The sequence below is a fragment of the Terrapene carolina genome, unplaced genomic scaffold (assembly GCF_002925995.2).
Source record: "Terrapene carolina triunguis isolate 2854851 unplaced genomic scaffold, T_m_triunguis-2.0 Scaffold93, whole genome shotgun sequence".
NCBI lineage: Eukaryota > Metazoa > Chordata > Testudines > Emydidae > Terrapene > Terrapene triunguis.
Genome location: NW_020664444.1, coordinates 11572942 through 11598927, shown reverse-complemented (window position 1 = coordinate 11598927; position 25986 = coordinate 11572942). Strand labels below are relative to the sequence as shown.

General features: G+C 44.9%; 1 protein-coding gene across 4 annotated transcripts in view; it reads right to left on the bottom strand.

Moving 5' to 3' along the window:
- Positions 1 to 25986, bottom strand: part of MAD1L1 (mitotic arrest deficient 1 like 1) — a 529982-nt gene that overhangs the window by 112278 nt on the left and 391718 nt on the right. For 3 of the 4 annotated variants that reach the window (XM_026650732.2, XM_026650733.2, XM_024215057.1), the window contains one exon: positions 6159 to 6349. The exons of the other annotated variant lie outside the window; for it this stretch is intronic. In XM_026650732.2, coding sequence (XP_026506517.1) covers positions 6159 to 6349 — 191 coding nt within the window. The remainder of the gene's footprint in view (positions 1 to 6158; positions 6350 to 25986) is intronic. 4 annotated transcript variants of the gene reach the window in all.

Genomic DNA, 25986 nt, shown 5'->3' with positions numbered 1-25986 from the left:
ACCAAATAGGGCCCAAATAATTAATACAAGGATTATTAGGTAATTTGGTCTGGCCTTTTTTGAGCAAGCAGAGAACCTGAAACCATCAAGGTTTCTAAACACTGTCAAATTTCACACAGGAATATGGAAATTGTCATACTGGGTCAGCCCAGTGGCCCATCTAGCCCAGTACCCCGTCACCAGCAGTAGCCAGGGCCAGATGCTTCAGAAGAAGATGCAAGAAATGGTGTAGCAGACAATTGTGGAAGTTTTGCCTAACCTCCTCAGTTAGGGAATGGCTTTATGCCCTGAAGCAAAAGGGTTTATATATCCCTTTTTTCTTACCTAATGTAAAAACCGATGTTCTCATTTGGGCTGCGTAAATGTCTAATGCTTTTCTAACTCTCACTGGGCTCTTGGCTTTAACAGTACCTTGTAGCAGTGGGTTCCACTGTGTAAGAAAGGATTTCCCGTCATCAGGTTTAAATGTATTGCCTTTCAGCTTCTTTTGATAGTCCCATGCTCTTACATAATACAGAAAGGGTAAATAAAGGGCCCCAATTTATCTTCTCTGTACCATTCGTTACTGTGTGCGCCTCTCAAACCACTCTGACTCATCACTTCTCCAAACAATCCGAAAATCTTTTCAATCTCTCTTCATACCAAAGCCTTTTTTTTGCCTCTAACAATTTCCCCTGCTGTTTTCTCCCTGTTCCCACTGCTTGTTTAGAATCCACCCCGCAAACAGGGTAAACAGCATGATATATATATATATGTGCTCAATTAAGCTATAGTGACCCACCCTTCGGCTTAATAAAAATTCAACTAAGCTTACTCTTGGCAGTTTCTCTTGGTCATTTAATATTTGTTTGTTTAGAAATAGGCATCAGATAGAACAGATTTGTTATACAGAAATTGATTAGTGCGGGAAAAATGAAGGCAGTAAGTAAACTAAGTGCAGCCCATGTAGCTCTTGTTGGGCTGCCCGGACTAGAGCGATATTACAGGCAGAAAGCAAAGAATCTGCATTACAAACGAAAGTATCTCATGAACCAGCTACAGTGACAGAATATGAAACTGCCAAGTCACCCAATAATTATAATGCATTACCTTCTGCAAAATCATCTGAAACTAAACTACTGGTAAGGAGTCTGTACATGACTTTTCATAGCATTTAATTAAAGAGAGAGAGAGGGCTGTGAAGTCTGAGATGCTCCAGCCTATGTGCGCACACATGCAGGGGTTCTGAAAATCATTGTAACATCCTTCATCTTGATGAGCTCATCTGTTGTGTCTATAGGGATCTCCAATATGCATTGATAAAAAATTCATTGGAATTCAGTGCTCATTTATGGACAGTCTCTTATTCTCATAGCGAGTCATTCTGAATTAACACGTTCACTGCTGCTCTAACACATACCTCAGCAGCCACTTTCTACATCATGAACTGATTGGAAAGTTACAGCATACAAGCCAGTGTGGCCAACCACAACGGCGGAAAATTCTGCCTGGAAATACCTCACACATCATTCTGCTATGAAGGGGTTACATCCATTACAGTAGCTACTCTTGCATAGCTGACTCTTCAAGTTTCAATGAAAATTAAATGCCACCAGCTGTATTACTGAAACGTGCCCTAAAGTTTACAGACAAGCTGCAGAAGCTTGTAAAGTGTGAAGGGACTTGTTTGGTCCTAATTATATAGAACCTGCACCATAAATTGCCTGAGTGAAATAAATACAAACAGTGTTTCCTGCTTTGTGACCTCTCCAGCTTAATGCAATGCACACAAACACCCACAGTCAGTTACAGCTCAGAGATTCTACAGCATAAACTTACAACCCCACTGAGAAGCCATAATCAGGATCCAAGCCTTATTGTATATCTGGGCATCAGCAGTCTGTACTCACCCAAGAAAGAATTTGATGTATATATTTTGCTCTTAATCTGAACAATAGATTTTGGGGATGCAACTGGTTAAGACATGAGAAACATTCCAAGATTTTGTTGCGGGGCTTCTGTTGTCACAGGAATTTCAAATCTGCTCTTCTTATACAAAGGCAACCCATTCCTCACCTTTGGGACGTGAGGTACAACATGCAAGGGAAGCCCTATAAATCAATCAACCGTTCTGGGAGACTGTTCTGGAAGGGTGCCTCCTGAAAATGGTGGAGCTCTAAACTTCTCCTGACATGCCTGGTGACATCCAATTTAGTTCTACGGAAACACTTGGGAATGAAGCCGTAAGTGAAGAAAGTAAAGCAAGATCAGTATTTAGCGATAAGAGTCTCTGCTCACTTAGTATTTTCCAACAACTGGCCAGTTTATTTTGGTACGGCGTGAAGAAGAATTTGGAGGTAAATGAATGAGGACACTGGGTCGCTATAATTCAGGTGGGCAATGTGCTATCTTCCCATACACCGCTTTGCTAATGCACTCAGCCCTGACCTGCCTGTAACATCTCTGCTAGTAAGCCATTGCCCTCTTTACAGAAAACGCTGTTAGTTGTACCAAATTATATGGTGCTGGGTATAATGTGGCCAAAGACATTAGGAGCCGGGATGAGCCATATTCATTTAACTTATGACAAGGCATGTTTGAACATAGGATTCCAGAGGTGTTAAGGTTATTATATGAATTCATTGCTCCGTCTTAGCTGCCAACTGTTCTCTGGAAGGGGTGAAGGTGTCCTCAGGGATCTGATGCATGTGAAGTGCCTTCCAGCCAAGGAGGGTGGGACATGGCTGCTCCTTGGCTGTCCAAGGATAGTTTCTCCACAGTGATACAAGATGCTGCTTCTTCCTAGAGGCAGAGTGTTCTCCTTTTGCAGCTTCTCTTCCCCAGCTGGTCCAGGACAAAATCAGAAGCTGTGAAGCCAAGCATCTTACTGTTGCTAGGCCTCATCCTAGTTCCTACCCAGGTTCCTCACTTCTGTCTTCATTTTCACTGTTAATGCCTTGTGACTGGTGGGTTTTGTTTTGGAGCTCCAATGTATAGTGACAGGAAAATATTAATCTCATGACCAAACAAAATAAGACTCGGGCCCTGCACACACTGGCCTGAAGTCTGCTGAAGCTGAATCCTTGCAAGTTTTGCTTGCACCTCCTCCTCCCTTACTGAATTTCTCCAGCATCCTCTTCCTTCCTGTAAACAAGACACATGCCTTCATGGGACCAACTGGGAGTGGATATGATTTTATGTGCTAACTGCAGTTGCCATGGGGTAGGGGGAAGTGCTCCTCTGTAAAACTCTGTGACCTCCCGGGTCTAGGATGTGTTAGTGCTGCCTACTTTCTATAAGGGAGAAAGCGCTCCCGCTTGCACTGTAAACTTAGGCTGTTAACACTTGCTGTGATGGGCAAGGCGCTATCACCAACACTGAGACACTAGGGGAGATGTGGGCTGCTTTTCATGATTTGTTTTTAATTATATCACTTCACGATTTAGAACAGAATGACAAAAAATAGCAGTAAGAGTCTTATGCATCGTGATAGGAGGAGCATGAAGATTAGGATGCAGGCGTTTTACTGTATGTTCAAATAAAACCCATGGTATTAAACCAGTGTAAGGGTGTAACTAAATTGTTTGATGCTTCTGACGACACACCTCAGCTATCTAATATAGCGACCCAAGACTGCTGCCTATGAGATAACAGTCTCATATGGAAGACAGTATCCAAAGCTTAGCCATATAGCCAGATCACTATGGCACTTCCCATCAAAGGGCATCAGAATGTTATAGTACTTATTTGTGCTATAGATGTCATGGCACTTCCCAGAAACAGAGATGAGTCCCTGCCCTAGAGATTTCAATGTAAGACAAGACAAGAAGAGGAGATGACGACACGGGGGCAGGCAGGAGGATTAAAAGCATAAGAAGGCTTTGCCTTTGCATGGTGGAGTCCTGCATGCACCTCGTGTGCTATATTGCTTTGAGATTTCTCAAAATACATTTATCTAGGCTTGCAAACGAGTGGCCTCCTTCCAGGTGCCCTCTCGGGGCCTCAGGGCAGCCTCGCAAGTGGACCCTCTACTCAGTTTCCCTCTTGGGTAACCCAATGGACTCCGCTTCAGGCACTTACTTAAAAAATACTCCTACGGGGGCCAGTTTATTACAACAACCTTGTACAAACAGTCTACAACAAAAGTCCCAAACCATAGTCCCTATCACCCACGTGCATATAGTCCTTGTTCTCACCATGGCCTAGTGTCTTCTCTCATGGTTAGGCTCCTTATACGTCCTCTTCCGTCACTCTGCCAAGACAGCAACCACCTCAGACCTTCTTTCTGGGATGCAATCCCACTCTTCCCAATAGGAATGCCCACAGTCTCTGTGCTAGGAGAATCCTTGCCAGGGGAGGATCACTCTCTCCCCCTGGCCCTCTTACTGGTCCTTGGGTGCAGCTCTTCAGCAAGAAGGTGACTATGGGTGAGCCCCTCTCCTGCTCTCCCTTCCTTCAGTCCTCTGTGTTGCTTGGTTCCAGCTCTCCAGCTTGGAACCAGCAGGCATCTCCCTCTGCCTTCAGCCTTCTCCAGCCATCTGCCCCAGCTCTGTGGCTTGGAGACAGTAGCCAGCAGACCCCTCTTGTCACTCTCCTGCCTTCAGCCTTCTCCCAAGAACCACATTCCGTCTCTGGCAGGTCTCATCTCCTGCCCAGCTCCTGTCTAACTTCTGACTAACCTTTTATAGCCCCCAGGGGCTGTCCCACCCTCTTAACTGGCACAACTGGGAGCATTGGACTGGAACAGGAGAACTGAGCCCAGTTTCACGTAATGAGCCAGCTACCCTGTTACAAGGCTACAGCTTATAAGACTCCTTAAAGAAGTGACTTTTAGGACTGTAAGGAGAAAAGGATGCGATGAAGAGTGTGGTGTGGTGGAAGACCACATCATAAACAATTTCCATTGGAAAGCACTACAAAATAACCTTCTATTAACCTAGAATGTATAAACAGCCCTCAGTGCCTATGTCTATTCCCCACCACTCCCTTCTTGCCAGAAAACTGCTCAGCCAGTTCAAACCAGCTAATTAAAAAATCCTCAGTACTCCAGCAGTTCATAAAGATTTGTAAAAGGGGAACAACGTATACAGAAACTTATTTCTGTAGCTGGCTTTGGCAGCTGGTTTTACATTCCAACTAATCTTGGGTAAATAAATGGCACGTAAATGACTTGTTGATGTCTGAACTAACAACCCTCTTGCTCATCTTCTGTAACTAAGATTTTCTTTTGTTGAGCTCTGACACATTCAATGCTTTAGTAATTCCACATTGTCAGAATGTCCCTCAAGCACTGGATATTGCAACTAAACCCAGGAGAAAGCTCCACTTGAAACAATAGCCTGAAATGTTGGAGCAGATGAATAAATGAGGCCCTGTCCTGGGTAACAGAATCACAGAATTGTACAGCTAGCTGGAAGAGATGTTCAGAGGTCATTTAGTCCTCTCCCCACACTGAGGCAGGATCAAGCATAAAGAGTAGACTGCTAAACACACATCCTTCTGGCCAGGTTAGAGGATATGAAGATGTGGCACATCTCTCTGATGGTAGAAAATGGTGAGTTCTGAGGCTAGGTTCCTGGAGCATCATGCATAGATATATTCTCCTTTCCTTTAAACTGATGTAACTCTACTGACTTTGATTGAGGGCTGGTCTACATTGAAAACATACATTGGCATATCTACGTCTCTCAAAACCCATTCTCCCCCCCGCCCACCACCGAGAGACCTAGCTTTGCTGACCTAACCCCTGGTGTAGACAGTGCTAAGCTGACGGAAGAATTTTTCCATCCACCTACCTGCCACCTCCAGGGGAGGCAGATTAATCACAGCAAAGGGGGGAATTCTTTTGTCGCTGTAATGAACGTCAACACTGCAGTGCTACAGTGCTGCAGCTGTGCCGCTATAGCATTTTAAGTACAGACATAGCCTAAATTGCTCCCAATTTACTCTGGTATAAGTGAGAGGAAGAATTAGACCCAAAGTCTTCTCACAGAATTCTTTAAAAGGAGGAAGCATCTCCACTCTCATTATACTCAAATACAGGAGGCAGTCAAAGAGGAACAGTCAAAGAGGAGCTACTAACTTGACATTTCTCAGCAATTAGAATGGAGAGAGCATTCTGCCATGCTGATCACAATTACCCCAAAGAGTCAGGTGCGGTGGGGGAAATACAGGCCTACCTTAAAGAGCAAGCAGTCCCCTTGGTGCTCAGCATAAATGGAGGTGAGCCGGTACTGGTTCTCAGTAGTAATGTCAATCTGGTATCCTGTCAGTGTGTAGCACACCTTGCGAAACTCCTGGATCTTGGTCTGGAAAACCTCTTTCAGCCGTTGGTTTTTCAGTTCTGCACTCTCCACTTGCTTCTTCAGCTCTAGGAAAGGGAGGAGAGCAAAAAAAGGGTATCTTGGTATAAGTTACATTAGCACAAAATGGATCTTGCATTGTAATTAGGGTGTTAGCCAAGCCAAATGAGATGAAAGGGTTAATTACTCAAAGAACAAGCAAGCAAGGTATGAGAAGTCAGGAGCTGAGAGGCCCTCTCCCAGCTCAGGAAGGATGATATGGGGCTGAGCTATGTACTTTAGGGTCATGAGAAAAAGTTAAATTGGGATCTGAGAGAGAGACCATTTTTCGTGGGGGTGGGGTGGGTTTGCTGGGTTTACCTTTTAGCAATGATCTACAAAAATTCAAAGATATACCGTACTCTCCCCTCCTCTGTTCTTATTTCCTTTACAGATCCCAAGACAACTGTTTAAGTTTCGGAGAGGCAGGACAGTAGAAAAGCTGTTATTCTTTAGTGAGTTGCAGATACAACTGTACAGAAATGTGTCTGGAGGAAGCCAGTAATAGGGAAAATCTTTTCCAGTGCACACCTGACTTGACTGTAAGTGCTTTGATCTCAAATTGTCAAACTGTCTAGCAATCCCTTAAGATTTGTGGAAGGGGGTTTTATTGTTACAAAATGCCTGAAGAACACCATTGTCTCTTCCAGTTTGCTGCCTTAACTGGACTAGTCTCTGGAAAAGAGGCCCGTAGGGGCTGTCTGCCACTCACCCATGTATTTTAATACTCCAAAGAGAGCTGCTACCGCTGTGAATCCTTCAAGAACATACATAACAATTACCAAGAATCTTTCACCAAAGGTGTCTTCTGAGTACCTAAACCTCAATTTATCCCCCATTAATTGCAGGAATTGGCTTTACTTAAATATACACTGGAGACGCTTTCCAAGTCAGCCTGTTGTATCAACACTGCGGTCCAGGGTTAAGAAAAGGCTCATGCTTTTTAACAACAAACCAATAGACTCATTCAAAAATCTCCTGCCTTCTCTTTGACACTGATGTTCAGAAATCACAGCTTAGGAAGGGCCAAGGTGTACCCAAGGTTCACCTGAACCTCAGATCATCTGCAGACACCTCGTCGGGCTTCAGCATCCCCTTATATTCTACAGTGTTTCATTAAAGCATCTCAGGTGGGCCAAAAGGGTCTACATTAGGACAACTCAGGAAAGTTAAGACAAACTAACATTTAAAGTGGATTAGTTAAACCAGGGCTTTGGAGTGTGGAGCAGCTCCGGAGCAGTGGAGCTGCAGGTTTTTGCCTGGAGCTGGAGCGGTGCCGGAGCACAGCTCCAAAGCCCTGAAAACTGCATTAAATCCCTGTGTGGACACACTTATTCTGAATTAAAATGGCCCTAATTCAGTCTTGCTTAATTTAGAAGTGAATTAAGCTAAAGCAAAGGAAGGGCTGATCTACACTGAAAACTTACATCAGCATAGCTTCGTCTCTCAGGGGTGTGGATTTTTCACATCCCCGAGAGACGTAGCTATGCCGACCTAGCCCCCGCTGTAGACAGTGTTGGCAGATGGAAGAATTCTTCTGTTGACCTAACTACTGCCTCTCAGGGAGGTGGATTAACTATAGCAATGGGAAAACCCCTCCTGTTGCTGTCGTGAGCTTCACTGTAGCATTTTACGTGTAGACATAGCCTAAGTCCACTTTACTTCTGAGGGCATCCACACAGGATATAATGTGCTTACACTAATGCACTTTAATGTCACACTTTTTGTTACTTTGTTTTAACTTTTCTGCATGTCCCCATGTAGACGAGCCCTCAGACGCCATGTTATTTAATCCACCACCCCTATGCCCCAACCCAACTTCAAATCTAACTGCCCAGGAGGGACATTTATTGTGAAAACTTATTCACTGAGGCACTGCTATGAAAGGAAACTACTGATCCTGGAAGGGAGATAAAGCAAGTGAAGTACTACAAAACCCTGTTCACAAGCACAAGAGGCCCTCTTGCTGATACATTGCACCTGCTTGTGAACCTGATAAGTCGGTGCATCCCTGACCACCCGCTCTTCCCTTTCTTCCACATTCATCACTGTACGACATAAATCAGCCCTTCGTGGGATTGTTATTCTGCAGCTACAACCCTTCCCATCATCTTTGTTGCTTCTGGCCCCTTGATTAATGGAGTAATCAGCCTCTGAAATCAAGAGGTTAATTGGCAGCTCTGACCTCAATATTCTCCCAGTCTTCATTCAGCTTTGCATTCCTAAAACAGAACTGTTAAGGATAAAATCCTACATATGAAAGTAAGAATTCACTGACCACATTTCAGTGGTCATATTTCACCACTGTCAGAGACGGCATTGGCTTTAATATATCTCAGATATCCGACGTGGATAAAATTAAAAATTTCTAATAAACACAGGACAGCCTTGGAGAAGTAAATATGCCTCTTTCCTGCAGATCTTAAAGTATGTCTTGGCTGAATTTTATAAACTCAGGTGGTGGACAGGGCTCTAATTCATGAACTAGATAAATGGCTCTGTACACAACTGAGGTCTCTTGCTACTCGCTGATATAATGAACAGTTAGGATCTTGGTCCCTTTTTGTCCTTTAAACTAATTTCTCATCATGATCATTATGCATGTGCCGGGTGCCCCCTGGACTGCAGCCCTGCAAGCAGGGCACCTTATGGAAGAAGACTTCTTAGTGCAGCACTTGTGACCAGGAGTCTTGAGTGGGGTAGTCTTCAGACACCATTTCTCTGCTACCTCTGAGATTAAAACAGAGGAGGCATTTTACATGATGTGTCCAGTCTCATACACAGCAAGACTTGAAGCTAGGTAGGTACATCTCAGGTTTAACCGGAATACAGTAACAGCCTAACACTTCTAGAGAGCAGCCTCCTTTTCTCCCCCTCTAACCCTGCCTGTCAGACCCCTCCCTGCTGCTGCTCTTCACAGCCTTGTTATGCTTTCAGGCTTCTTCATTAGGTCTGGCTTATCATCACTTCTAAGGCCCCTGCCAAAGGGCTTTGTCTACAATAGGAAAATGACACACTGTTGATAACATGTGTCAGCAACTGATACAGCAGCTGAATGTGGTTTAGCTGCAAGTGTAGACAAAGACAAAATGTGTTCAGCACTGTTTCAAAAACTGGGGTTAAAACCTGTTTGCCTTTTTCTACACTTGCAGCTAAATCACATTCAGCATCAGTTCAGCTGAGTCCGCTGCTGCTAACTAATGTCAGCCATGACTTGCTTTCCAAAGTGGTGCCTCTCGCTTGGGTGATTCCCAAATTCATTCAGGATTGTGTTCAGTGCTGTCTCTAAACATTTTCAGTTCTGGTTTTCCTCTCCCACCTTTGCATTTTATATTAACAAACATATTTGTTTGAAGGGTTGTCCCAAGGGCTCCCAACCCACATTTGCAATAGCTCCACCCTCCAGGTGATTCTCTGTCGGTAAAAGCCTTCCTACAGTGGTTAGGGTGCTAGCCTGGGACTTGGGAGACCCAGGTTCAATTTTCTGCTCTGCCACAAACTTCTTGTGTGACCCTGGGCAAGTCACTTAGCATATCTATGCCTCAGTTCCCCATCACTAAAACAGGGATAACAGCACCTCCCATCCTCACCAGGGTGCTGTGAAGGGAAACACATTACATTCATTAACCATTCTGAGGTGCTCCAAGGAACAGGAGCCATATAAGCACCTAGAACAGATCATTGAGACTATGCTCTTTGGGGCAAGGCCTGTCATTTTGGTCTGTGTTTGCACAGCACCTAGCAAAATGGGGTCCTGGTCCATGACTAAGGCTGCTAGGAGCTTCATAAATAACAGATTTTAGGAGGTTAATTAACGTCTTTTCTAATGTTTTCTGCCCCAAGTTAAGATGTTTACATAAACTACAGCTCATTGTATGCTTTGCTCCTGAGTTTAAGCCGATGGTGCACATATAATTCTTAGGCCTCGCTGCTACTGGGGATTTCAGCCACTGATGTCCAGCCAAATCCCTATCATAGGCAGGCAAAATTGCTTTAAATCACAATTTGCACAAGGTTCAAGACACAGTTCAAGAGAGGAGGCTGCATTCAGGGAAGGGTGGAGGTGTATTAGTAGAGCAGGTTTCAGATGGCAGCATTACCACTGCCACCCACACTATCCACCACCACCAAGAACAGTGAATGGCTTGATTCTCTCGTGTTCCTTCACAACTTTTGGAGAATTACATTTAATTAAATCTTTAAAAGACAGCGTTTGAAAACTCAAACCCCTATGTTTGGAGCACTCATTACAGTCACTGTGTTTGACTGCTGTATTTTTTCACGAAGTGGCCAGGAGGAGTTGCAGATGTGCTCTGCAGAGCTCTTGAATGGATATGGCACACTGGGTAGATGCACTTCATGTCCCAGAGAGGGGACAACAGGCCATCCTGTGCAGAAGGGCTCTGGGACAACAAGATAGCAAGAACATAAGGAAGGATATTTGATAGGACTAAGCCTTGCTTCTTTCTTCATTCAGGCACTGCAAACACAGTTTATTTTGGTTGGAGAAGACTAAGAGGAGGGAGGAAGAGTAAAGAGCGTGGGGATGAGTTATAAAATTATACTGCTGGGAGTGCTTGGCATTCAGGGCAAACTCCGGGACAAAATCCAGCCTATATTGAAGAGGGCCACGGAAAAAACCCTCTATGAAAAATCACATTCATTTGTTAAGAAATCAATAGCTCCGAATTATTAACTTCCTCTTAATAATACCTCCTCTTCAAACTTCTTGTATTTTCAAACACTCACATCAACTTTAATGAACAATTCATACTATTTTGGATAAATAAATTATGGAGTGGGTGTTTTTTTGTCTTTCACACTGAAAATGTCACTGCTTTTTATTCCATTGCTTTTAATGCTCACAAAGTTTGAAAATGAGCCACAGATTCACCATGGAAATACTTAGGCTCTGGCTTTAGACCCAAATTAGAGGAGTTCAATTAGGTCAGTCTATGTCGACGGAAGAGCGCTCTCCCGTCAGCATGGAGTGGCTACACTAGAGATCTTGCAGGGGCGCAGCTGCATCCGTACAGCTGCGCCACTGTCAGCTCTCTACGATAGACATGGCCTTAGGCTTTGCTGCGGAGCTGCCTATAGACCCCACCCCAAAAAGCACACAGGTATCCTGGAAACTGGAGAACAGCAAGAAAGGCAGCGGTGTGGATCTAAACAGCTGCTTAGAAATGCCTGAACTCCACACACTAACTCTGGGTAAGGTTACACTGCTCTGTTTCTGAGTGTCTGGGGTCACTCATTCTAACAGGCTAACTGCAAAACGCATCTCACTCAACACCATACCCTTCCCTCTCTCTAGGCCAGGGGTGGGCAAACTACAGCCCGGGGGCCATGTCCGCCCATCGGACCTTTTAATCCAGCCCTCGAGCTCCTGCGGGGAAGGGGGGTCGGGGGCTTGCCCCACTCTGTGCCTGCTGCAGCTCCCAGAAGCAGCGGCATGTTCCCCCTCTGGCTCCAACACATAGAGGAAGCCACAGGGCTCCACATGCTGCTGCTGCCCCAAGCACTGGCTCTACAGCTCTTATTGGTTAGGAACCGCGGCCAATGGGAGCTGCCGGGGTGGCGCCTACGGATGGGGTGGTGTGCAGAGCCGCCGTGCCTCTGCATAGGAGCCGGAGGGGGGGACATGCCGCTGCTTCTGGGAGCTGCTTGAGGTAAGTGCCACTCAGAGCCTGCACCCTTGCCCTCCTTCCGCACCCCAACCCCCTGCCCCAGCCCTGATCCCCCGCCCACCCTCCGAACCCCTCGGTCCCAGCCCGGAGCCCCCTTCTGCACCCCTCATCCCCAGCCGGAGCCCTCAACCCGCCCCCACACCCCAGCCCTCTGCCCCAGCTCGGAGCCCCCTCCCACACCCTGAACCCCTCATTTCTGGCCCCACCCTGGAACCCACGCCCCCATCCCAGAGCTTGTACCCCCTCCCACACCCTAACCGTGTACCTCAGCCCAGAGCTCCCTCCCATACTCCGAACCCCTCTGCTCCATCCCCAGCCCGCAGCCCCTTCCTGCACCCCAAACCCCTCATCCCTGGCCCCACCCCAGAGCCCACACTCCCAGCTGGAGCCCTCCCTGCTTCCTGCACCTCATCCCCCAATTTCGTGAGCATTCATGGCCCGCCATACAATTTCCATACCCAGATGTGGTCCCCAGGCCAAAAAGCTTGCCCACTCCTGCTCTAGGCCATTAAGCCACTCCATTTGCAAGACTGCATTAAGAATGGGTTGCTAACGTCGCTATGAGTGATGCTTAGTTCTTACCAATCCTATTCTATGTTAAACAAGGACTAGTTAGTTTCATAATTCGAGAAATAGAGAAGTGGAAGTCAGCACCATCTCAGTTTCACAGGGTCTGGGATCAGATGCAGAGGCGCTATGCTCTTGGCTCCAAGAAGCAAGACTGTACCAGCCTTTTCCTCTCTCACTTACCCAGACTGCCTCTATGCATTTCCATAATAACCTACTGAGTTCGCAAAGCTGATGCTGAGTTACCCCAATATTCCTCTCTAACTCTTATCTACCTACACTCTGCTCCTCCTTTTAATGCTCTGCCACCCTCTTGTGCTGCCCCATGTACCTAGGGTGACCAGATGTCCCGATTTTATAGGGACAGTCCCGATATTTGAGGCTTTTTCCTTATATAGAAGCCTATTACACCCCACCCCTCCTGTCCCAATTTTTCACACTTGCTGTCTGGTCACCCTACATGTACCTAGACCCCTTAGAGTCATTTCCCTTGTTTAAACCTTGGGCTGAAACCTTTGTCAGCTGTAGTTTATGATGGACACGCTCTGTAAAGGGTTTGTGAAAGTGTGTGAAGGACGCCATATAAAAAATAAATTGCACTGTATTAAATAAAGGCTAATAGGACAGGAGCAGAGTATTTTCTGATCCAGGCAAGTTTATGATCACAGCTCTCTAGAAATAAAATTTGCTAGATTTTATGGGACTGTTTGCACACAGGGGTGGGGTTAAGTGGGAGGGGAAGAACATGCAATCTGAATGGCATAGCAGTTCCAGACCATGCTTATATCTCTCTACAACTACATGGTCTAGTGGATTTGATTTAGGCTTTGGAAACTTGCAATTTGTAACATTACAACCATGAATTATAACTTTTCTTAGAGGTAAAAGAAAGTTTTAAACTAAACAGGCGGCACTGGCTGCTCACTTCCACTAGAGCAGCTATCGAGTCCTAAATGGTATTTATTTTATCCGTCAACATTAGCTTATTTTTAAACTGCATATACTATATGGCTCAGCCTCCACCTCCCTTTGTGTACTGCCCCCACAATCTCCATCCACCACCAAGCCCTTCACATAACTTCGGGAAGAATTTTCAAAGATAGCATTTATTAACTAAGTATCTCTACTGCCCTGGGTTGCCTGAATACTGACTCTAAGGTGTCCAGTGATTGTGTGTGTGTTTTCCCTACCAATATACACGAGGATTTCAAACTCCATTTCCAGTTGCAGAGATCAGAGAGGTTTAAAGACTCTTTGCAAATGGAGTTCTACCTATGCAGAAGAATTACACCTGATCGAATGGCTACTGCAAGGGTTCTGAGGATCGTGATCACCCTGCCCTTCCCATGTTACTATCTGGGAAGGGGCAGAGCGTGTCACAGTAGGGAAAAAGCTGAGGACCAGTAGGCTACTGTGGTCAGCGCAGAGAAGGGAGGCTGCTCAGCTTCTCAGCCAATTCATAAAGGTCTGGGAGTGGGAGCAGATTCAGGCCAAACCTCCTCTCCCAAATACATACCGCACTGACATGGCTCCATATAGCAGGTATAGAGGAGTTAAGCAATAGTGGAGGCTAGGCAGCCCTTCTCTCCCCCTTCCAGTTGCCGGGGAAGAGTCCCTGCAAGCTCTTGGACTGCGCAGAGTAGACATTGTCCCTGCAAAGTCTAATGTATGAAGTCTCTGCTTCCCCTGGTCAGCTGCTGCATGTCGCACAATACTCTAGAATCACTTTCATCCCATCTTGCTCTTCAAGGCCCTACAGAACCTTGCCGCACCCTACATCTCTAGTCCCTTTTTCTCTGGCTCCCTCACATGCACCCTTTGTACGAGGAATTTCCCCCAGGGATTACACACTCGTCCAAGCTGCAGGGTGGACAATAGCCAATCCTGCATCAGAGGCATGTTTAAAGTTCACAGCTTCATCACTTATCAGGGTTAGAGACGGGAGCTTTATGCCATTGGAAAGGAGCAATTTCTAGCTTCCCACAGGGACAAAGAACTCTTACTTTTACTCCAGAAAGTTCGCCAGATACTGGACATTAAAATCCTGACATTGCTATTTATGGAAAGGCTATTTTAGATAATTTTTATAGGTTTCTAAGTTGTGTAAGTTGTGTAAGTTATAACGTCTCCCTTTCTCTCAATAACTCCTCCTTCCCCCGGTGTTTATGGTTGGACTCTATGATACTAAGGTAGCCTGTCTGTATATGCAAAGGGATATAAAAATAGTACCAAAACCAAACATTTACAACTCTCTAAGCCCAGAAATCTAAAACAGCTTTTCTGGAAAATATATGGCATATACAGAACACATGTTGGGGCTGGGTGGATTAAAGCTGTTATTGGCTCTCACTTGGGATGCAGCTAGCAAAAACTCAGGTTGATAAAAACTTTTAACCCCACCCTCACCCGGTATATTTGTTATTTTAGAACATAAGAACGGCCATACTGGGTCAGACCAATGGTCCATTTAGCCCAGTATCCTGTCTTCTGACAGCGGCCAATGCCAGATTCTTCTAAGGGAATGAACAGAACTGAGCAATTATCAAGTGATCCATCCCGTCATCCAGAACCAGCATCCAGCAGCCAGAGGCTTAGGGGTTCTCTACGCTTACAGAACTGCAGTGGCACAGCTGCACTGCTGTAGTGCTTAGTGAAGACGCTACCTTTGTCAATGAGAGAGCTGCTCCGGTTGGTGCGGGTACTCCAGCTCCTGTAAACATAGCACTGTCTACACTGAGGGTTAGGTCGGTATAAGTATATTGCTACAGAGTGTGGATTTTCCATAACTCTAAACAACGTAGTTATACCAAAAGACCATGGGGTTGCATACCTGACCATCTTGGCTAATAGCCATTGATGGACCTATCCTCCATGAACAGATCTAATTCTTCTTTGACCCCCAGTTATATCTTTGGCCTTCACAACATCCCTGGCAACAAGTTCCTAGGTTGACTGTGCGTTGTGTGAAGTAGTACTTTCTTACGTTTGTTTTAAACCTGTTGCCTATTAATTTCATTGGGTTTTAAGCCTGGTTCTTGTGTTATGTGAAGCGGTAAATAACACTTCCTTAGTCACTTTCTTCACACCATTTATGATTGTATGGCTGTTGATCATATCCTCCCTTAGTTGTCTCTTTTCCAAGCTGAACTGCATCCCAGTCTTTTTAATCTCTCCTCATGTGGAAGCTGTTCCATACCCTTCATCATTTTTGTTGTCCTTCTCTGCACCTTTTGTATTTCTAATATATATTTTTGAGATGGGGCGACCAGAACTGCACGCAGTATTCAAGGTACCATGGATTTATACAGTGGCATCATGATATTTACTGTCTTATTATCTATCCCTTTCCTTATGGTTCCTAATATCCTGGTAGCTTTTTTGACAGCTGCTGCACACTAAGCAGATGTTTTCAGAGAACTATCCAAGATGACTCCAAGACCTTTCTTGAGTGGTAACAATTAATTTAGACCCCATCATTTTGTATGTATACCTGGGATTATGATCTCCAATATATATTACTTTGCATTTATCAACACTGAATTTCACCTACCATTTTGTTGCCCAGTCACCCAGAGCTGTGATATCCTTTGTAACTCTTCACAGTCTACTCTGGATTTAACTATCTCGAGTAATTTTGTATCATCTGCAAATTTTGCCACCTCACTGTTAACCCATTTTTCCAGATCATTATGAATATATTGAACAGCACTGGTCACAGTACAAATCCCTGGAGGACTCTGCTATTACTACCCCACAGTCTGAAAACTGATAATTTATTCCTATCCTTTGTTTCCTGTCTTTTAACCAGTTACTAATTCTTGAGAGGACCTTCCCTCTTATCCCATGGCTACTTACTTTGCTTAAGAGCCTTCGGTGAGGGACCTTGTCAAAGGCTTTCTGAAAGTCCAAGTACACTATATCCACTGTGTTGCCCATGTCCACATGTTTGCTGACCAACTCAAAGAATTCTAGTAGATTGGAGAGGCATGATTTCTCTTTACAAAAGCCGTGTTCATAGAATCATAGAAGATTAGGGTTGGAAGAGACCTCAGGAGGTCATCTAGTCCAATCCCCTGCTCAAAGCAGCACCAACTCCAACTAAATCATCCCAGTCAGTGCTTTGTAAAGCCAGGCCTTAAGAACCTCTATGGATGGAGATTCCACCACCTACCTAGGTAATCCATTCCAGTGCTTCACCACCCTCCTAGTGAAATAGTTTTTCCTAATATCCAACCTAGACTTCCCCCAACAAATTCTGTTCATCTATGTGTTTGATCATTCTGTTCTTTACTGCAGTTTCAACCAATTTACCTGGTACTGAAGTTAGGCTTACTCGCCTGTAATTCCCAGGATCGTCTCTGGAGTCTTTTTTTAAAAATTGCTGCCACATTAGCTATCCTCCAGTCATCTGGTACTGAAGCAGACTTAAGGGATAGGTTACATAGCACAGTTACTAGTTCTGCAATTTCACATTTGAGTTCCTCAGAACTCTTGGGTGAATACCCTATGGTCCTGGTTACTTATTAGAGTTTAATTTATCAATCTATTCCAAAACCTCCTCTCTATTAACACCTCAATCTGGGACACTGCCTCAGATTTGTCACCTCAAAAGCATGGCTCAGGTGTGGAAATCTCCCTCGCATCCTCTATAGTGAAGACTGATGCAAAGAATTCATGTAGCTTCTCCACAATGACTTTGTCTTCCTTGTGTGCTCCTTTAGCACTTTGATTGTCCAGTGGCCCCACTGATTGTTTGTTAGGCTTCCTGTTTCTTAATTTTTGTTGTTAGTCTTTTGCTAGTTGGTCTTCAATTTTTTTTGCCTGCCTAATTATTCTTTTACACTTGACTTGCCAGAATTTATGCTCCTTTCTATTTTCCTCAGTAAAATTAAAATTTTGAAGACATACACAAGTGTGCTACACTAGACATTAGACTAATCCCCCTTCTGACCCCTGATGGACTTTATGTATCGTTACGAGTTCCAGCACTCATTTCCCAGAGCCAGTACAACTCCCTCCACTCCCCAGGTAAGCCAGTTTTGCCAAAAGGTCAGACTGGCATTTCGTTTGTATTCATGCCCCCAGACTAATGGAACTGCTTCTGCTGTGAGCAGCAAGGAGGCAAGCCAGTGGTTCCTAGAAGATCGAGAGGGAAAAAATGCATAGCATTTTACCCTCCCAGCAGGAAACAAATACCACTGCAAACTCTTTTTTGTTTGTTTTATTTTTAAACAGAGATTCTCACATATTGAACTTTTCAGCGAGAAGGTGCAACATCCATTAGATCCCTCTATTTATATTTAACTCCTTGATGAGATTTAAAAGTAGTGACACCACCTCAAACACATTTCACACCAAGGAAGCACTGCCTCTTTACACCAGACAGTTCAACTTCTCCCCAGACCCTCCTCTGTTCCTCATGCTCTAGTAACCGGGCCCCGAAGGGGTCCATCTGCTAATTAACTACACTAGATATTTCCTTTGTGCACGCTTTAAAATGCCCTTGCCCTCTTCTCTCAAGCTCAAAGAAAAGCAGGTGCTGACCCATTTTATTGGTCCATTTTTCATATTCTACTTTACTTCCTGCAGTCCACTTTATGAAAACAATTCTTTAAAGATAATATTGCTGAGGATGAACAAAATGATGGTTCACCATGGAGCAGCGAAGCAGCAACAGGGGAAAATCCTTTCAAATAGCAAAACTGCAGGAATGTGACAAAAATGTAAGGTTGAACAATCATGTTTTCCCCAGAGGTTGACAAGATGCTTGGTAACAGAGCCATCTTCTGGATAGCCAGACTTTCAATCATATTATCGTGCCTTTGAATCTTGTATTTCCATCACATGATCCTGAAGTGTTAGTGTTAATGTGAAGGGCTATTCCCATAACTACACACTGCACTAATTCTGCTTCCCTTAGTAATGCAGAATTGAAGTCTCCACAGATCCTGCAACAACTGTCCCAAGACCGGCAGTAGGACCCAAACTAATTGCTAGGCTGGGAGATAAGGTAGCATCATGCTCAGCCCAAAAGCGGAGTCTCATTTTCAGACTTTTGAATTATTCATCACATGCTAACTTTCAAACTATTTCAGTTTTAAATTTTTAAATATTTAATAATTGGGCATTAAATATTCATATAATTTTATTAGAAATTTTGGAAGTTGGGCACTAAGGCTCTAATTATTAAGTTTATCATTGGCAGCTGATTGGCTAGGCAGAGTGGCTTTCTAGTTTATTAGAGAGAGAGAAATAAAAATCAAATACTCAAAGAACTCTGACTCAGTATCACATAACGACCCCCTCTAATTGGGCCATTCACACTTTCCAAAAACCCTCTCCTTCTTAAAAAAGGATGGAAGAACCATATGTAGTTGCAACAGGTTGAAAAGTCTCTATCCTTCAGTTTAAAGGGTCTGTGTGTCTGACCTAGATGTCTCATACAGAGATCAGTCTCAGTTTAAAGACAGCTGAGAGGTCTTTGTCCACCAGAAGAACAAGAAAAACATCCCAACGGCCTGTGATAGAATTAAGAGAACATATTATACCTGATTTGCAATAGAAACAACGAAGAAGCAGATTCTTCCCTTTCTCCTAATATAGTGTTCAGATGGGACAAAACTGGACACAAGAGCAGTACATACTGCTGTCTGTTTCCCCGCTAGCAGCTCTTGCCTTCTATTTTCCTTAAACAGATGACACAGTTCTTTAACCATGATCCATGCAGAGGGAGAACCCATCTTCCTGTCTCTCTATATTATGAGCACACATTCCCTACTGCGCTGGAAATTGTATGGTTTACACAAAGATGACACGTAAGCCCTGGAATTATATGCAAATGAACAGATCCGTTCTTCACATCTTACGATTACAATTCTGACTCTCACACAACCGCATTGGGTAATTTCTGCACCGGCTTTCAAACAAGGGGCACCTCTGTGTTATTAACATCTCACTCTGGCAAGCAGTTTGTCACCTTTCACAAAAATGATCTGAAAAGACACCAGCAATTATCCCCAACGAGATTATTGGGTGACTATGTCCCAGCACAACAGCTGGAGGCTAAAGTGACATAATATTCGCTGGGAAAACTCCCTTCCCAAGTCAAGAGAACATGGAACAAATGAAAATGAAAATGAACTGAAATGCAAACAAACGCAAAACAAAAGAAATAATGAAGCTTGTTCTTTTGGCTTTGATCTTCTCTGTAATTTCACCAGAAATATGTCTTTAGTAGGAAACCTGACCCTCCTGACTGCACCTGAATTGCGGGAGGCTATATGGTGGGGAGGAGATGATGATATCTAACATGAATTTAGGGGCTTTTTCTTGGAAGGAAACCTGGTAATGTTACAGAGAAGACCTGAGAGAAAGTAAAGTTCTACACCCCATGCTGTAGCACTGGCTTGTTTTCCAGTTAAGTGTAACCATTTCTTTCTTTTCCTCATTCTAACCAATGCACTCCCAAACCTCAGGAACAAAAACTTGAGGAGGAGCCCTTGCTGACTGAAGCGTTTTGTGGTTGCTGAACCAGCAAGTTCTTTCTACCAGCTTGCAGGGAGACCAGTCTTGAAAAATTCTTTTTGGTACTGTGTCTTGAATGGAGACCTCTTATGAACCAACACCCAGGGGAGAAAGTAACTTAAAGGACTTACCCTTATGCCAGAGTCCTGAGCAGGGGGCGTGGCCTCAATCGGAAGAGGCGTGACCTCAGCCGGAAGAGGCGGGGCCTTTAAATACCCAGGCCCTTTAAATCAAGATTTAAAGGACCAGGGACTCCAGCTGCGGCTGGGAGCCCTGGGGCCTTTAAATCACCCCTGGAGATACCAGCTGCAGAGGCGGCTGGGAGCCCCGGGGCGATTTAAAGGGCCCAGGGCTCCAGCTGCTGCTACTGCAGCGGAGCTCCAGGCCCTTTGAATCGCCGACAGAGCCCTGCCGCCACTACCCTGGGGCTCTGGCAACGGGGCTCGGGCTGCGCTTTAAAGGGCCTGGGGCTCCCCGCAGCGGCCGGAGCCCCTGGCCCTTTAAATCACCATCAGAGCCCTGCCGCCGCTACCCTGGGGCTCCGGCAGAGAGGCTCGGGCGGTGATTTAAAGGGCCTGGGGCTCCCCGCAATGGCCAGAGCCCCATGCCCTTTAAATCACCGCTGGAGCCCTGCCGCCGCTACCCCGGGGCTCCGGCAGCAGGGTTGGGGCGACGCTTTAAAGGGCCAGGGGCTCCAGCTGCTGCGGGGAGCCCCGAGCCCTTTAAATCGCCAGCCTGGGGAAGCCAGTCCGGTCTGGCACAGCGTACTGGCTCTTGCCGGTACGCCATACCGGACCGTACCAGCTTACTTTCACCTCTGCCAACACCCATATTCAGAAATCTCTGCTGAGGGACCTAGAGTAACACAAGGAAATCCTGACCAGCTGTTTGTGGTGATGGGAAAAGTGGGTGGGAGAAAGAACTGACACTGCAATCTTCTGGTGCATTTCTGCACTTCTAAGAAGTTTAATCTCCTACGGAATGTGTGAACACATGAAGACTATGCATAGGCACTGACTCCAGGGCTGGAGCACCCATGGAAAAAAATTAACAGGTGCTTAGCACCCACTGGCAGCCAGCTCCCCGTTCTCCCCCTCCCTCCCAGCACCTCCCTCCCATCATGGATCAGCTGTTCCAGGGCATGCAGGAGGCGGGGGGGGGGGCAGGGAGGGAGGAGCCGAGACAGAGAGCGCTGGGGGGGGGGCGCGGAACTGGGCAGGAAGAGGCGGGGCGGGGCCTTAGGGGAAGGCGTAGAGTGGGGGCGGGGCCTGGGGCAGAGCGGGGGCAAGAAGTGGCAGGGTGGGGGTGGGGGCTTTGGTGAAAGGATGGAGTGGGGAAGGGCCTGAGGCTGAGCAGGGGTTGAGCACCCCCGGGCAGAGGAAAAAGCCAGCGCCTGTGAGACTATGCCCAGTTTTGCACACTTCCAACCAAGGAAATATCTGTACAGTGCATACCAGTTAAAATGGAGCCATTCATAATATTTGTTTCTTCTTTTAAAAGGTTGCTCCACATAGTCTGGAGGGTGTATTTCAAGTGTTTGAGGAACCGTGGTGTTTTTTACAGAGATGTCATGTCATTGCAATGCATTTCATACAGCTCCTTTTGTGAGCATAGGACAACGATGCAAATACTTAGCAGGATACAGACAGATGAAAGAAAGGGCATGACAGGAGGAGAGGATGTTGGAAACAGCTTACAGAGATAGGCAGTGGGAAATTTAGAATATATGAGAGAGGGCAGGGAGAAGATTTGTGCTAATAAACAGGATGCAGAAGACACTGCAACAGTGGGTAGAGTGCTCTGGAATGGTGAAAAGGAGGGCTCTGGGATCTGCAAAGAATGAAAAGTGAGGGAAGACAGAAAAAACACCCCCCCTCCGGTGCCCAGCATGCATTAAATGAAATACATCTGAGTAACAGCAAGCTTCTGCTACAGTTCCCCCATCTGGTGCTACACATCTCCATTCTCACCAAGTGGTGTACTAGAACAGACAACACATCTCACTTGGGCCATTCTCAATGCTGAAGCAAGGGACAGTCTAGGTCAGTGGTTTTCAATATGTGATCCACAGACCCCTGTGGGTTCACGGACTCTGTCTAAGGCAGTGGTTCTCAAACTTTTGCACTGGTGAACTATTTCACATAGCAAGCTTCAGAGTGCGACCCCTCCATATAAATTAAAAAACACTTTTTTATATAGTTAACACCGTTATAAATGCTGGAGGCAAAGCGGGGTTTGGAGTGGAGGCTGACCGCTTCCAGCCCCCTATGTAATAACCTTGCGACCCCCTCAGGGGTTCCTGATACCCAGTTTGAGAACCCCTGGTCTAAGGGGTCCGCGAAAGGTTGTTACCATAGAACAGTGTTTTTCAGCCTGGGGGATCTGCAGACTATGTCTAAGATTTCCAAAGGGGTCCACACCTCCATCTGAAATTTTTGTAGGAGTCCACAAATGAAAGGCTGAAAACCACTGGTCTAGATTAAGCATTTAGGGTACGTGAACATAGCAAAAGCTGAACACAGACTAATCTATGGAGCTAGTTTGAATCCAGAATCCAGCTGGCATGGGTGACACAGCAATGAATGCACTGCAGTGTGGTTTTCGGCACAAGTAATACAATCCAAACATGTTTCAGAATGGTAGCCGTGTTAGTCTGTATCAGCAAAAACAACAAGGAGTCCTTGTGGCACCTTAGAGACTAACAAATTTATTTGGGCATAAGCTTTTGTGGGCTACAACCCACTTCATCAGATGCCTGGAGTGGAAAATACAGTAGCAGGTATAAATACACAGCACATGAAAAGATGGGAGTTGCCATATCAAGTGGGCAGGTCAGTCTAATGAGACAATTCAATTAACGGTAGGATACCAAGGGAGGAAAAATCACTTTTGTAGTGGTAATGAGGGTGGCCCATTTCAAACAGTTGACAAGAAGGTGAGAGTAACAGAAGGGGGAACTTAGTATGGGGGAAATTAGGTTTATAATGAACCAACCACTCCCAGCTATTCAGGCCTAATTTGATGGTGTCCAGTTTGCAAATTAATTCCAGTTCTGCAGTTTCATGTTGGAGTCTGTTTTTGAAGTTTTTGTTGTTGAAGAACTGCCACTTTCAGGTCTGTTATTGAGTGACCAGGGAGGTTGAAGTGTTCTCCTACTGGTTTTTGAATGTTATAATTCCTGATGTCAGATTTGGGTCCATTTATTCTTTTGCACAGAAACGGTCCGGTTTGGCCAGTGTACATGGCAGTGTACGTGTACAATCCCAATATGGACCCTGGTACATACTTGGCTAGCCAGTGTGTTCTGAAGCCCATGCTGCACTATCTTCGCTGCTATCATTACCCGTGCTAGCTGGATTTTAGCCAACTCAAGTAAGCTAGCCCGTGTCCAACAAAACATGAAATATTTTAAGATTGGTACTAATTCCAGCTGGGGTCAAGCTGGGAAGGGGGAAGAGGATGATATCAGACCTCTATGTGTTCAAACTAGCTCTGACAAAAGCCTGTGCCACAGAAGACCCTATGTATTTGCAGCCAAGGAGGGCATTATGGGCAGATCTAGTAGGACAGGTCAGCTTCCTTCAACCGCTGCAAGAAACATACATTGTAATGGCCTGTAGGGCTTTAGCCACAGTGAAAAAATGTACAGACTTGGGGGTTTGGGTTATACTACAGAAAGCTCTATATCTCCGACTTAGTTGTAAAGGTGCTGAAAGCCACTAGGTAAAGGGGTCTCTACAGCCTGAGAATTTAACTAGAGCTTTTGGCTTAATCTTCACTGAAAATAAAAGTCGCTCCTAGAGGGGGAGTTGGGTGCAGGGAGAAGAGCAGGAACACATTCTAAATGAAAAGCGCATTTACTAGGGTTTTTTTGATGTGCTTAAAAATTCCACTGAGGTCACCATTCTGGAGAGATGACAAACTTTTGGGATAAAGGCTGGGAAATCCTGGTAGTCATGCCACATTTAGCAAGTCAAAGATATGTTTGTATAAGGCTGTACAGGGCTAAATCCATTTTACATGCTGTATGTATTATTAATTTCTGACAGTGGGCTTAGAAAAACCTAATTCCCTGGAATATGAGCTCCCTTTGAGCAAAGGGAAGCCTTTTCAAAACTCATCTTTTATTGACTGAGTCATTTTTGAGTCAATCTGTCTGCTTTCGGCAAGACAATCTTCTCTCTCACCCCCCGCCCCACCTTTTTGAGTCATGGCAAGTCTATTAAAACCTGCTAATGTATGCAGCAAGTCTTCTGATTTGAAATGTAATGAATTCCTCAGATAGTGGCAGATTAGGGGGAAAAGACTGTAGAAACAGCTGGAGATGCCAAAAAGAAAGAAAGAAAGAAAGAAAGAAAGAACTCTCCATATAAAGAGGATGGGAGGGAGGGGAAGGAAGGGGGGGGGGGGGGGAGAGAGAATTCTTAACCCTTTTCATGCTAGAAGAAAATCCTTAAGTTCCATTAATGGAATCAGTTAAAAAAGCAGAACTATAAGTGGCAGGGAATCTTCAGGCTTGCCTGGGGCTGAATGAGACAAAGAATAAATGAATCATTGCTCCTAGTCTCTCTCATAAGGCTAGGAAATTCCCTAAGTGAAATGAATAACTTAAAGGAAATTAGCTCCATGCATATAAATATGCCATTGTATCCCAAACTCTTGACCCAGGGTTTCCCTTGCCAAATGTCCTGAAACAGCTAGTTTTGCTGTTATGTAACAACACACAAGGTCCCATGTGGAATTTTTTTTCTTCTTTCTTTTCTTTGGTTGGTTGGTTCCAGCTGCAATATCTCCCAGGTGACCTTGTGTTAGGGGCAAAAATAAGCATTTTTGCACAGATCATAAATCATTTAAATACATAACAAAATACTTAACACTTATGTTGTGCTTTTCATCTTTGAAGTGCTGGACAAACAATTATACCATACAAAAATCTGAGGTAAGTACTGTCCCCATCTTACAGATGGGGAAACTGAGGAAGAAAAATCAAACGTGTGGCTTAATTCTACAGCATTAATTAAGTTGGGCTAACTCAGGAACTCCTGGCTTACAGACCTGTGCTCATACTGTGACAACACATCTCTCTCTGCTTACTGGTAAAACTCATACCTTGGCCCTGGAATTTGACAACTTTAAAACCACATCTACAGCAGAATTCTAAAGCAGCAAAACCTTGGCGATAAGCAAACACAATAGAGATAGTTTGATGGAGCACAAGCAACCCAGTTGATTATAATTAAATTTACGCTCAGCATAATTCAGATGCAAATGAGTAATATGGGGCCTACAAAACTGGATAGTATCAATGTAACATCCCTTTGCTAATGACGAGTGATGGAATTTGGTAACAATGGAGAAATCCCAAACAGCAGATGAAGAATCATTCAACATACCATCTCAAATCTCCTAACACACAGAATAGTTATGAACGCCAATGCATGTCTTGAAGGGAAAGCTCTTCTCTCCCTATAGATATGAGGCTTTTAATCCTCTTCTAAATCACAAACTGCAGAAGAGAAAAATTCAAAGGATTGCAAACTTAGTTCAAAAACTGTTGAAGGCCACAGAGAACATGGAAGACGACTGAAAAATCAGGAAAGTGCTAGTGGGAAATCATTACACTGGGATGCTTGACACATGCAGAATTTCTCAGAACAAGGAACAAACAGCGTCTCATTTCTGTTATACCTGGAGGCCAGCAGAAAAAGGGAGTCACCGCCTCTCTTTTCTCCTCTTCTGCTCTTGCGGTCATGAAAACATTCCTTCCCCTCTGCACCCCAGAACACAGCTGTAGCTTTCATCCACCTCACCCAACCCTGTTGGTATCATTCTTCCAAACTGGGAAGCTGTGCTTTTCTACTAGCCTATTTAGCCTCCCAGCCCTT